Below are 14,144 nucleotides of genomic sequence, written 5' to 3'. Positions count from 1 at the left end.
TCTCCTGTACCCATATTTCCACCCCCAAGCTTCGGAATTGTGAGAATGTTTCCTGGCTCAATGGGTTTTGGCTCTCAAGTTTCAGCTCTATGGGGAAAACGTGTTTCAACAGGTCTGAAACTTTGACCCGCAATCACACAGAAGAGGAAATTGAGGAAGGTCGTGAGGAAGAGAGGGAGGGTTTCCCTGTACCCATATTTCTACCCCCAAGCTTCGGAATTGTGAGATTATTGACTGACTGAATGAGTTTTTGCTTTGAAGTTCAAGTCTCTAGGTAGAACGTGGCTGGCTTCTTTATGAGCTGAAGAGAGAGTTTTATATAGAGTTTGGGGTGTTGCTTTTGACTGGTTTTTGAGTAGTGGAAGAGGCTTTTATCCCCTATGACACTATTTTGGTGTTTTGGCTTGGATTGCTTTTTTTTTTGGAAGAGTTTGGTATGCTTTAAGCATGATTTTGGAAATAAAGTGAGTTTTCTTTAATTGGTTGCCTTTAGTCAGAAATTTCAGACCATTGGGAGGGTCACCTAAGTGAGGGCTAGCAGATGGAGTTGGCCAATAGGAGCCAACTATGTTTAAAGGAAAAAATGGTTTGGGCAGAAACTTTGGGCCACAGTCACACAGAGCATAAAAACTGTTTTGGGGTGGAAATTTTGGATACAAGACCTCCTCCATGAGCCTGAGGTGCCACCAGTGTCCCTTGCCCACTTGGTAGCACGCATGGGCTGGGCTCATGCAAAAGGTCCGAAAGGAACCGACCCATACCCTCCAAACCACACTTCCTCAATTTCCCCGATATGTCGCATGGGCTTGGGCCATGCTTAAAAGAATAAATAAAATATAATACATAAATTGAGCCCACAAAGAAGTCGGGCTTAGTTGAATCGGGCTTGTACGAAATGTGTCGCGAAAACGGGTATCAACAACAAGTCCAATGCACAAGCACTAGACCCAAGCCAAGTCCAACTTTGAAGAGTGAATTACCTTGAACTAGTTCATTTTATCAAACTTAGAAGTCTCGATTCCCTTGAAGAAGCTAATAAAAACTTTAGGCATATGTAAAAATTAATATTATGGAGCAGTTAGAGCAAAGAGCTAGCTCCCTCATCTCTTGTCAATTGCATATGCAATAGGTCATGGAGAGAATCACTGAATTACTCAACAAGCTCAGCATGTCTCCATCACACAACGGAAGAGAGAACTTGCAAGCTCATACAAGGGCCAACCATGAAAGTCACCGTGTCAATGACAATCGAAGGTCATAAAATACTGGAAATGATTGCAAGTTTGTGTGACTATAAAGTAGTAAAAACATCTAAAAAGTATGATTACAAAACAAATGAAAATTAACTGATGGTCTAAAGGTATTAGTTTAAAAAATATTTTTAAAAACTTCTTATAGATAAAGAAAAAAACAACTAATTTTTTTGACACTTTATATTTTCTATAAAAGTGATATCAAAATTTTTCCAAAATTGTCCATTAACAAATACCCTAAGAGCACCCATTAACCCAAAACATAAGTACAAAGTTCCAAGTTCCAACCTCTATAACAACATTCACCTAGGAAAGGTAAATAAATGTTATTGCAAAATAAATAAGTAAAAAAAAGCTTGAGGAACACAGGAAAAAGAGAGCATATCAAATTCAAAGAGATGAAATTTAACAAATACTAATAGAGAAAGTGAGAAACACAATGGGGTGGAAGAATTAGAAAGACCCTTGTGGACAAGGGTGTTTTCTAGGGGAGAATGTTATGAATGTAGTTTATTTTAATTAGTATTGAATAAATAACTATAAAGGATATATTGTGTTAATTCAAATAAAATAATTTTGGGTTTCAATTGCGTTAGATTTTTATCAAATTGACCTTCTTGGTGATGGATGGTTAGAGAAGGCATAAGTATGTGCGGTTCAGTTGGCTCGGTTTTTTTCCAAATTTATCACCAAACCGATAGAGATCGGTTTTTTCATAATTAGAATCGATGCAACATACCGCTTAGGGTCGGTTTTCTGACCTATAGTGATGCAATTTTTCTCTATTAATCACTAAAAGATTAAGCCCAACACACAACACGTTCAAAACTAATTCTTAAAGACTAAAGTGGAAGCGGGTAACTATGGTTATAAAATTACTCTATTAAAAACTAAAAAGTCCAGACACAAAAAAAAAAAAAAAAAAATTTATTGGCATAAATGTTATTAAAATTTTAGTTGGCAGACAGCTAGACATGAAACATGATGGAGGTGGGACTTGAAGTAACAATGTAACACTCCAAACAAAATATAACATTAAAAGACATGATGTAACAGTACAAATAAACAAGTGCGCCAATCATCCATTTCATCCATAGTATAAACTTAGTTTGGAACTAGAGAGAGAGAGAGAGAGAGAGCTTTAAGGCCAAAAGTTGAGAGAGGAGAGGGGGTTACTGGTGGTTTGCCACAAATTGGGCTGAGTGTGTCACGCCCTAAATCCCAAAGGGTCATAAGCATGAGAAAGACATCTCAAAGTACCTGTAGATTTTCCCTTTTTGACAATCCAATTCACAAAAATCATATCAAGTACCAACATCAAGAATTATTATAATAATTCCATTGAATATACTCTCAAAGTAAGTCAGAGCTCTATAACACATTACGAACAAAACTAAAAATCATGTGCCTCCACATAATACATGAATATATTACAAAACTTTGATGATTTAAATGGAAAGTCCCAAAGTTCTCTAAAATATGCAATCCCAACAAAACTCTTGGGCTAACAAGCCTCAAGAGCCCAACTTCTAATAAAATTAACTACTACAAGCTCCCTTAAAAACAACTAGATTGAATCATCAACCATTAGTAATGTAAGTCTCCCAATTCAGCATAAAACTCCAATCACTACCAATAAGGGAAGCTCCATTCTCATAATATAGCTAATTAATCTGTAAGACTATGAAAAAATTGGGATGAACTAAAGCCCAGTAAGTAGCATAATTAATAAGGGTAGGGGAAATGCAAGTTTCATTTTCAATAATAATAATATGACAAGAATGATTTAATAATGAAACACGAAGTTTCTCAAAGTAAATACCTTGAAACTATATATTACAATTTGTGAGCACTAATAATAATATTCCGAAGTCATAAAATCTAACATACGGTAATTTATCTCAAATATACCACATTACCACATAGACTGGTCAGTGGATCCACCCATTCACAACTAGCATGATATTGTCCTCTCTGGTATGCATACTCTTGGCCCCATGGACAGCAGCCTCACCCATACCCTCAATGTTTTTTTCTCCCCCCCCCCCCCCTCCCCACCCCATGGGCAGCAGAGAGAGCGCGTCAAATAGGACCTCTCTTGCATGTGGTCTTTTGGTCCCATGGGCAGCAGCCTCACCATACACAATCAAGGAACCTCTTCCCCCATGGGCAGCAGGGAAGAACGCGTCATCCAAAGTGAAAGAGCACTGACCTAGATTTGATTCCATTGTCACAAAGACTACGGAAACCAAATCGGGTGATCACTGGGAAATCACACATGGCATGGTGTTAAAACCACATAAAGTTCACAGGTTACATTATTTTGAAACACATAGTTCATATCCAAATAGTTTCAGAAAAACCTTAAATAATCCAACTTCTACAAAGTTTGTAAGGTTTTCAACTTCATTTTTGTCAAGATATTTTCTATCAATTTCCCAAATAATACAAGACAAGATAAGCATCTTTAAATTTTTCAATAGACCATAAAATCAATAATTTTCTTATAAAAGATTAAATAAAAGATGCTCATTTTCCTATATCAACAATTCATGCATTTCCCCAAATGCAATACCAAATATGATGCATTTTCATATATATAATCATATATATATATATATATATATATGGTTACGACACAATAGTTTTTAGGAAAATATAATTTCCATAGGTAGTTTCCAAAAGCGTGTCTAAACCAAAAACAACATTTATGCAACATGGTTATTTTTCAAAAATCCCATTAAGAAGCTACTTACCTCGTAACCGCAAAAACCTAATTCTCCAAGCTCCAAAGGAGATTAGCTAAAACCTCAACAATATCAAGCAAACCTCAAAAAAGGATGTGAAGGTGCTTATAGGTTCCCAAGAATTTTCAGGTGATCTTGCCAGAAAAATGATGGTGAAAATGGTGGTAGTGGTGGTGTGGAAGTACCAGTGAGAGAGGGTATAAGAGCAGAGAGGAGTGTATGAGAGAAAATGAAAAAAGAAAAGAGAAGAAGTGAAGTGAATGAGCCAGCCAAAGACTAAAGAGATAAGTGAATGAGTGGTGGGGAAGGGGGTTAGGTGGGGCACATGTGGTCCGCTAAAAATCTAACCCTTTCTCTCTTTTTTTTTTTTCTTTTGACTGACTAGGACGTCACAGAGTGACTGGAAACAACTACTTGACTAGTGAGTGGTGAGGCATCTGCTTATGAGACTTGAGAGGGTAGACTGCAAAGGCCAACTAAGTTGAGAGGCAAGAGAGATAGAGAGAGAGAAAGAGTTAAGGTTGTATATGAGAGAACAGAATGAAATTTATACAATGGTAGAAATTGAAAAACCTAGCATAAAACGGCACCGTTTTGCTTTTTTTTTTTTTTTTTAAAATAACACTCAATACGATGATATTTTATAAAATAAAAAAAAAATAAAAAAAATCCTAGTAAAACGACACCAAATCCAAACCTTTTAAATTATTATGCAAGTATCAGTTTAGTTCGGCTCTATCTCGATTTCAGACTTCTGCTCCAGTGACTACACCGCACCAGCATCGAAAATTTGTTCACGCTCCGCTCACCAGCATCAGCTCAGTTGGTCGATTGCAGTGGCAGTATAGGATGATCGGCACCGGTTGGTTGAGTCAATGATGATAAGCTTCTGCTCACCCCTAGGCATAACCTGAATACAAGTCCTCTATACCACATTTTGTGTTCCACTTTATATTCCACCAATCACAACTTATCATTTGTTTATTTTTTTCCATTTTAAACTATGGCTATTTTATAAGGAAAGTTAAACAAATGCATGACAAGTTGTAATTAGTGGAACATAAAGTGGAATACAAAAAATGATACAGAGGATTTGTAGTAAGCATAACCCACCTATCCTTTTTCTTCCCAAGTTAAACCAATAATTAACTAAAAATTTAATTAAGACTCTTTTAATTGGGGTCCTAGGCATTGCATAAACACCTAGAGTACCCCTGCTTGTGGCCCACATAGGTTTATGTTTCATTTTTATTATATTTTTTTAATTTTAAATATATTGAAGAAGTTTATCTTTTTAGAACATTAAGAGGAAAAGGCACGATATCAATTAGTAATGAAGTTTAGGGTAGTGATACTTGTACCCCTCAATTTTGGGTAGTGACTAAGGGTTGAGTTTATCTTCTTGGGCTTCTAATGAAGTGGTCTTAGCTAGATACAAACGTAATGAAATGCTTATTGGCCTAGCGAGAGATAATTTAATTAAAATTACTTTGAAGTTCTCCAATCGGGATTACTAAATGCCAAAAAATATAAAATTATACATCTCATTTTGTATTTTGATAACCATTACCATTTGCTTAGGCATTCTTCAAGTCCTCGTCAAGCACCTCATTGAAGAGGTCATCAAATCTCAAGAGAAGTACCAAGCAATATCAGGTATCATAACGAAAAAAATAATAATAATAAATCATTTAATAATTTTTCTAAATATAAAATAAAAAAATAAAATAAATAAAATAAAATAAAAAGATATCATTTAATAAATACTGAGTAAATAAATTTCCCAAAAGAAGGGAAGAGAGTGAGAGAACGTCAAATACATTGCCCTTTAACTTATCCCCAAAAAAAAAAGTACATTGCCCCTTACATTGCCACAACAAATTTGACTTATGTTTGCAACATATTTGCAACAGAAAAACATCCTCTTCCTGGCAACTACTCAAATCTCTTGCATTTAGAAATTAAAATGCCCAAAAGAAGTGACAACATTATTCTACCTCCTGCTAGCAGCTAACTTCTTTTCCAACTTTGGGAGGAAGACATCAGTAAGAACACTGTTCGACAGCAACGAAGCTTTGAGCAATTTCACACCCTATCAATAAACCACATAAAGAAGTAGTTATAATATGCCGAAATTAGAAGTGGTATTTTGAACATGGTAGCATTTGAACACAATAAACATTTAGTGCTTTTTATCAAGGTTTTAAAAACCAGACCGGACCGGTCGGTCTAACCAGCCAAAACTGGTAAAAACTAGGAACCGGATGCCAAACCGATTCATTGACCGGTTCGGTTTTTAAAACCATGCTTTTTATTCCCCCTTCTCTTCTCTAAATGGCATTTGAACGTATGAACACTGCTATTTGAACAGAGCAATGTTAGAGAAAAATTTTGACAAATTTTTTTAATAAAAAAAAAAAATTTAAGATAACAAGTTGTGACTGAGGAGTGAGGTAACATTACTTTCACATAATGCACAATTGATACAATTTCATTACATAGCAATCGCAACAGTTTGTCAATAATTATGGGAAAAAAAAATTTATGATTGGAACTTCAAATTGGAAGTGCAAAAGGTACAAAGAATAAACGATAAACGACGTACCTCATCCATGCCCAAATGGACCACTTTCTCCTCAAGAGCTCCAATTTCCTTGACCAACTTGTTAAGCAAGGTGATACCAGAGATGATGGACATTGGTCTCACCTTCAGATCATCCATAACCATGTATGTAACCACACCTTTCACGTACCCTCCCTCACTGCTGGAGGAGCCATGATTGTTTGCCTCTGGTGGTTTTACAAAATTCAACTTTTGGTTCATACATAACTTACACGAAGGACAGATAGCATTGCTATCAGCAGACACGTATGAATTACAGTTTTCATTTTTTGCTGAATAAGATTGTAGGGGTTGTCGACTCCCTAAGTATGAATTAGAGTTTTTTTTTGTTTTTTTTAATAAAGGAGTATGACTTAGAGTTGTAGTTACTACTGGTACTATATTTACTACTGGTACTACAACTATACAAGTTCCACGATGTTGATGATTCTACGTTTGGCAATAGTAGAGGACCACCATTGATGTGTACAATGGGCATGAGCAGAGTGGACTTGTTTTGGCCTGGCTGAAGGTAACTATCACTCAGATTTTCAATGCTCTCGTACAGGTTTTGCAAGCAGCCTACCATGCCTTGGCTTCTAAGCAGCCTAATGACAGTTCCAACCGGCAGACCAAGAATGGAAATAAGGAAATCAACAAATTCCTTGCCAGCTTCAGCGAAGATCACTCGGTGTTCCATTTTGTCTATCAGAAGCTTCAGGCTTACCTTAGTGGCTGCCATGTCAATTTTGTATGTTAACAGTGATTATGAAACTTTGAATGAACAAGTCTTTGGGCTATATGGAATTCACTCTGGCTAGTACCTCCTTTTAAAACCCTTTTCATTGGCACTCATGATGAGTCATGATTCATGAACATTGGGGAATTGATACGATGAAATAAACATGTGCTGCATGGAAGGGACTCTTGACTTTCTAATTGGAAAGTCCTTTCAGTTTTGGCCACAAATTAATGAAAGTTATGAGTAGTAATAACTAATAACATCAACCAATCGAAAAGCCAATTGGAGCTGGTGCACAATCATTTCGGGATGTGTTTTGAGTCCATGTCTTTATTGGGGAGCCAAGGAGTTCATGATTGAAGGAATTCACATAATTAAATGCAATTCGTACCTCTTTGATCCTCATTGCCAACAGATACGTCCTCTTAATGTGCCATACGTTGCTCGCCAGCTAAATGAGACCCATCGCCTGGCATGGAAGGTTATGTGATAAGGGGTGTAAAAACATTGCAATATCTCTCGCATAAATTATTGGGCCGTTTTGTGAGAAGGTAATGAAAGAAGTTTCACTTTTTTATTAGTTTATATGACATCAGTTATAGTTTATACATAAACATGTATATATGGCATCCAAGGCTTTTTGGATTAAAGATACCTCTGATTAAGTTGAAGATATTGGATTTGAGTGGTCCAGTTTTTGTCCATAGCATAGAGGCCACTCGTTTTTGTCAAATACTTTCTTTCTTCCCAAGTTTTAAGATTCAGGGGACAGTACTACCAAACAAGACATTGAAAGAATTGGGAAAGCTTTTCTCTTGAATTTGGGAATTGTAAACTAGCTTTGATGAAATACTACCCTTACAAACGTCCATCAATTTTCAGCTTGTCAAAGGCACACATCTTCTAAGAAGCCATCCACCAAACGTTTTCTGATGCCTTGAACACACGACACAACATCGCCCAAGGAATTAAAGAAAAAGAACAATGAAGATTAACCAGCCAAAAAAAAAATTATCAATGTATCTATTCTGTCTGCTAAGGCCTTTGGATCGTTTCTAACAGTGAATATACAAGAAAATTCAGATTAAGAGGCAGGGCTAAGTAAGCAAGAAAATGAGTGTTACATGAAAATGAGGGTGTTATAGCACTGTACAACCAAGTGAAGAGCCACAGAACGTTAAAAGCAGCCTCCTGCAAACAACACATGACAAATATCCAACATGAGAAAGTGGTAAAAGATATTATGCATTCTTTTTACAAGTGAAAAATGCTCATGAAGTTGCCCATCTTAAAAAAACAATCTGAGACCCCCCCACCCCTACCCACCAAAAAAAAAAACAAACAGAAACAAAAACAAGAACTGGTAAGGGTACAAAAAGATATTCTTAGTCAAATAACTGCATGCACAACTTCCTTTGGTTATTTTGGCAAACAGCCGACTTGGTAGAAATTTTTTATTCTACCAATCCACCCACTATAGAACAGCTGAACATAATAAGCTATATTGGTCATTTTATGCCAAATATAACAGTCATATTATTCTCTATTATTGAGCTCCGTTTGGACGATGATATATATGCCCAAAAGTTCTCCAAGTATGGGATACTTTTCATCAAGTGAATTTTAACTTTCCTTCCTTCTGCCTCATTTACCCAAGGATACAAAAGGATATCTCTGAAGCCATGCTTGTATGAATTTACCAAGCTTTGTGCAGGGTTTTCTGGCTATTATCTTTGCAAGCATGAGCATTTAACAGAACTAGCCAAGGACATTAATTATGACCCTTTAAAAGGCCAGTTGAAGAGTATATTCTCAAAAACTTTGGGGTTGGCTATGGCTCCCCAACAGGTTAGTCAGACCCAACAACTAATGTATATTCTCTTAATTATATATGATTTGCTGTTCTTAGCAAATTAAAAGACATCTTGCTACCGTTAATTTCGCAGGGTTGTTAGCTAACTAGTGATCTAAGCAGAATAATCTCCAAGAGAAGTCACTTCCCCTATTCCCACCAAAAATATGCACCATAGTCTGTTCTGGTAACTGGAAGAAATGTAGATGATGCTTGACACAAAGTACATTACCTCACTGGGCTTTTTCAGGAGAATCCATCTTGATGCCTGAGAAAGTTGCAGTGCAATTAAGCAAACCAAACAAATAAAAAAAGCTTTAAGCCATTGGATTGCAGAATCACTTCAAATTTTCACTACAACAACCTCAACAATGCAAGAAACTCTATTGGCTCTTCATCTTCTTTAACAATCTGTTCACAAAATATGCAATATCCAAATTAGATGACCTATTAGACAGAATGCCTCCTACTCGCTTCCAAAGCACACATCATAGAGAAATATAAGAGCAAAGAATGGACAAAATTTGTTATATTTAAAGCATTTGTTTTCCAGTTAGTTGGACCAGAAGTGTGATAGTGGTGAAAATGTTATGTAATTAAATGTTAGAATGCAAAAACGGAACCACCAGTTACAAGAAAACTTCGTCAAAGGAAAAACCAATGACAAATAGCACCAGTTTTATCACCAGTTACGAGCAAACTCAAGAAAAATGTAAACCCTATACAAGTACCACCCGTTCCACTTAAACTGAAAATAAACTAAATTTGATAACCCATCCTTTTTAGTGGTAAGTTATGCCCCCAATGGGTCATAAATCCATGACCTCACCCTCCACCTAGAACTTATAAGCAGGAGATGCCAATTGAGCTATAGCTCATAGGCAACCCATCCTACTACAGCCCCAATACCCACAGACCCTAAAGATGCTCAAGTACTTGAATAAAAGCAGCCATTCTCATTTCAACATTTTACTTTCCTGTCAAAGGCACATATCCAAGCACCAAAATAGAACACTGCTGAGAACAGAGAACATAACACCTTTCAACTGACTTTGAAATGTATTTCACTATTGATAACAAGAACATCCAATATTAGATGCACAAAAAAAAAAAAAAAAAAAAAAAAAAAAAAAAAAAAGGGAACATGGGATGACAAGGCCATAGATACCTTGATAATAAGATACAATAGCTTACATCCAGACCATGATTTAAAGCATCGTTTGCTCAAACCATATTTATGCTGCAACTGGATAGGAAAAACACCAAAATACAGGCATTTAGTTACCTTTAAGACATTCACAATCGCATGTTTTACCCCTTTTTTGAGGCCAACATGAGGGAGCATTTTAAGAGGAACTATACCCTACACTCTAGGATATACCACTGTCAGCATATGTGTCATGTAGCCCAATTAAAAAGTGACTTGGGTCCAGAAGTATCCTGTAAATCAGATATTGCTTCTCCAAGATTAAGCTTATCAGGGTTTGAGCCCCAGTAGGCCTGAACCCTGGAAGCTTTCCCCATACACCAATCACAATAGCTTTTACCCGTGAAGCAAATAACAGTCCATAGAATTGGAAGAGTGATTTTCAGTCACAAATTTATTGTTATTAATAATAAATCTCATTTAACTCACATGAAGTGCCATTTTGAGGCCTTGGTTCTCTAATGGCATTTCAAAAACACCGACCTTGAGACTTCAAACTAAGATTTCCTTAAAAGCTCAAACCACATTACATATTTTTGTTTCAAATAGATTAACTTTTCATATGACTCAAGCTAAATTACAAAAGTTGTAAAAACAAAGTTGATGGTGCATCCACTTTTATAACAAACAAACCAGATCAAGAAGACAAAAACATCTGACGAACATCGTAGCCATTTAGATAATTCTAAAACTTATACACAATTATAATAATAATAATAATAATATATCACACAGTAAATAGAGATACATACCTCAACAGCAGTGTCTTTTGGAAGACCCATTTGGGTAAGAGCATCACAGGCAACTTGATTCCAGTCAAGCTCTTTTAGATCATCTAACTCTCTTTCACTATCTAATCGAATTTGGATTTCATCAGGATCACAAGACCTTCCTACCCAAAAATATAATATTCTTTTCTCATTTTTGCCTAAACCTGGAGAGTAAATAGCGAAAGCATCTTTAGAATTCATGTCACCTGCACCAAATGTTGCAATCTTTTCTAATCTGGGCCACCGACATACTAAAGGTTTCATAAGATTACTGAATGCCGAGTCACTTTCCACCATCCCATTTGAGACAGCAGAGCCTAGGCCTTGTCCCAAAGGATGTATTCTCCACAACCCAGTTAAATCTCCCTCCCTAATTTTAACTGCATCCTTGGACTCTAAGATATTTCCTATATCTGGTTCACATTGGGAAGAATTATTGTTGTGTATCCAAATACCATCATCTTGACCAGAAAGATGACTTGAGGGAGTATATGCCACCCTCATATTGTCAGCCATCAATGGCAATTTTAGAGACTTTGATAAGCTACCCCTGCGCTCTGCAAGGGAAGGTGAAAACATTTTAGAAGGGGAAGAAGTTGATTTGGAACATGGCTGTGAAGCAGAATTAACACCAACAATTTCTGGACTATTAGAAGTTTTGGACAAGAGAGACAAATTAGAAAAGTTAGACAAAGTAGAAGATACTGGAAGAGAACATGAAGCTGCAGAAGGAGAATCTAGAGAGGATTCTGAAAAATACTTTGAACTAGTGCTTGAATCAGAAGAGACAGAATCTGGAGAGAGAAAAGGAGGCGAAGAAGAAGATGATGATGATGACATCAATGACGACAAAGATGATGAAGGTGATGATAAATTTGTAGATGAATGTCCTATCATCCTAGATTCTGAGTAGACCCTGGAGAGGGATATTTTAGGAGCAGACACAAACTCCTTCATATCGCCAGATGCAAACTTGCGCCTCAGAGCACTCCAACTGTTTTCTCTGGCAGGAAGGTGGGTTTCATGTTCATTCTCAGATGATGCAAACGGAGGCACAAAACCCCCCATAATAGCTTTTTTGAAAATCTCATAATCAACATTATATGAGTCCACTTTCCGGTCACCTATGCTAACCATGACTGTAGATTCCCCAACCTCTACACCATTGCTGGGTTTATCCATCAAGGGTAAGAGGTGTGAAAATGCATCCCAGAAATGAGCCGGTTCTTCGCCTTCCTTGATCATCCTCACTGGCCCTTGCACTCTCTCATACCGGACAATCTGACAAACAGCACTTCTTGCATCCTTTTCCATGATGGCCTCACAGTTCTTGCCAATCCAAACATATATCGCAGATGGTAGATGAACAATAAATGCACCCCTAGAATCCAGAGCAGATGGAGAAGGGTCATTCAACATTTTCGGGACAAGATGCAAAGGATCATATGGCGAGTGTGGGGCAATTATATACATCCTCAATAAAGAACTCGGGCTAAGAGGAAATGCATGAACCCTCTTTTGGCACTGTAACAACTGGCAAGCAAAACCCATATTTGGATCAGCAATGCCCCTCGCTGCCTTGACATACTGAAAAGCATCCTCAAAGCTCTGCCCTTCTCTCCACATAAGATACGCAATCACCAAGGATGTAGACCTAGAAACCCCTTGACAACAATGAACAAATACCCTTCCACGCTGTTCTCTAACATCTTCAAAGTAGTCAAAAACATCATACAAAATACTAGTTATATCCTCGGATGGACTATCTTGCAACCACAAAGTTCTGTACACGAAATCAGCTTTGAAATACTCAGGACAAACAAAACCTACACAATTCAAAACGTGAGTAATCCCATTCTGTTTTAGTATATTCCTATCTTTTGCAACCGCATCTCCACCAAGATATATATGTTCGGCCACCTTCGAGCACTCCTTATCAAAGAAAGCAATCTTATCCCTCTTCACAAGCCCACCATTCTTATCCGGGTTTCTCTGAATTGACGATAAATCAAGCTTCAATCTCTCCCCATTCCCTCTCCCACTCGGAGTAGGTGGTCCCGGCCACTCACCAATATCATCCGACCCCGCCTTCGGCCACTCATCCAAGCTCCGGCGAGCAATAGCCAATGGCTGTAAGGGCGGTAAACAAGACCGAGCCTTAGAATTATGTTGTGACCGCGGGGTTAACGGGGCAGGGAACCTACGATTTTGCCCATTACTGTTTCCTACATTCCCATTAGCATCCCCACATTCTTTTTCTTCGGAATCCGGGTTTTGAGAGGGGAGACGGGAAGAGGACCACGAAGCTGACCGCATAAACATTCTCCGGTTACCAGCCAATTGGCATGGAACCCGAGAATTACTCGTGGCATCCTCTTTACCCACCATACCCAGTTAACCCACTTGAAAATTTTCCTATCCCAAACTCAAGAAACTGAAAGCAAACCCAGAAATTTGGAATTAAACCCTAATACTTAAAAACAAAATCCTCAGTAATTGAAACATGGTGGAGTGGTTAACACTTAACACAAAATGCCAGGAACTAAACCCATATCAGATCAAGCATAAGATGCAAACTGTGACAGAGAAAGCAACAACAAAAAAAAACGATAGTATATTAATACTTAAGCAACAAAATAGTAAAAATACTAACAATTAAGCAGATGAAACTAAAAAAATTAACAGCAAATCAAGAATTAGGCACTGTAAAACAAAAAGTTGAGCAAATCGAGAAGGAAAATTAGCAATAAGTGAAGAACCTAGTTCGAATCTTGAAACGATAATGGTTTCACGCAAAATAAGATAAGATACAAAAAAACTAATATAACTTCATGGAAACAAAGAACCATGGTGTAAATTTCTAGGGTTTTGTTTTTCCTGTGATTTGAGAAAGAGAGAGAGAAAAAAAAAAAAAAAAAAAAAGGTGAGTGAGTGAAAGGAAGTTTTTAGAGAGAGAGAGAAAAGTGAGAGG

General features: G+C 37.1%; 2 protein-coding genes across 2 annotated transcripts; both read right to left on the bottom strand.

Annotated features, from left to right (window-relative positions):
• Positions 1 to 5,993: 5,993 nt before the first annotated feature.
• LOC111985403 (uncharacterized) lies at positions 5,994 to 7,344 on the bottom strand. Its single transcript, XM_065765857.1, has 3 exons — positions 7,014 to 7,344; positions 6,606 to 6,895; positions 5,994 to 6,092 (listed from the first exon to the last, which is right to left on the bottom strand). Exons 1-3 carry the CDS (start codon positions 7,342 to 7,344, stop codon positions 5,994 to 5,996), a joined length of 720 nt encoding a protein of 239 aa, XP_065621929.1.
• A 789-nt stretch (positions 7,345 to 8,133) lies between these two features.
• On the bottom strand, positions 8,134 to 13,786 carry LOC111985401 (protein-tyrosine-phosphatase MKP1). Its single transcript, XM_065765263.1, has 3 exons — positions 11,156 to 13,786; positions 9,429 to 9,607; positions 8,134 to 8,535 (listed from the first exon to the last, which is right to left on the bottom strand). The coding sequence occupies exons 1-2, from the start codon at positions 13,559 to 13,561 to the stop codon at positions 9,551 to 9,553; spliced, it is 2,463 nt and encodes an 820-aa protein (XP_065621335.1). The 5' UTR covers positions 13,562 to 13,786; the 3' UTR covers positions 8,134 to 8,535; positions 9,429 to 9,550.
• Positions 13,787 to 14,144: the final 358 nt, after the last annotated feature.

Source organism: Quercus suber, unplaced genomic scaffold, assembly GCF_002906115.3.
Source record: "Quercus suber isolate HL8 unplaced genomic scaffold, Cork oak 2.0 scaffold_23, whole genome shotgun sequence".
Classification (NCBI taxonomy): domain Eukaryota; kingdom Viridiplantae; phylum Streptophyta; class Magnoliopsida; order Fagales; family Fagaceae; genus Quercus; species Quercus suber.
The sequence above is the reverse complement of the archived record's forward strand: the minus strand, read 5'-3'. Positions and strand labels throughout refer to the sequence as shown.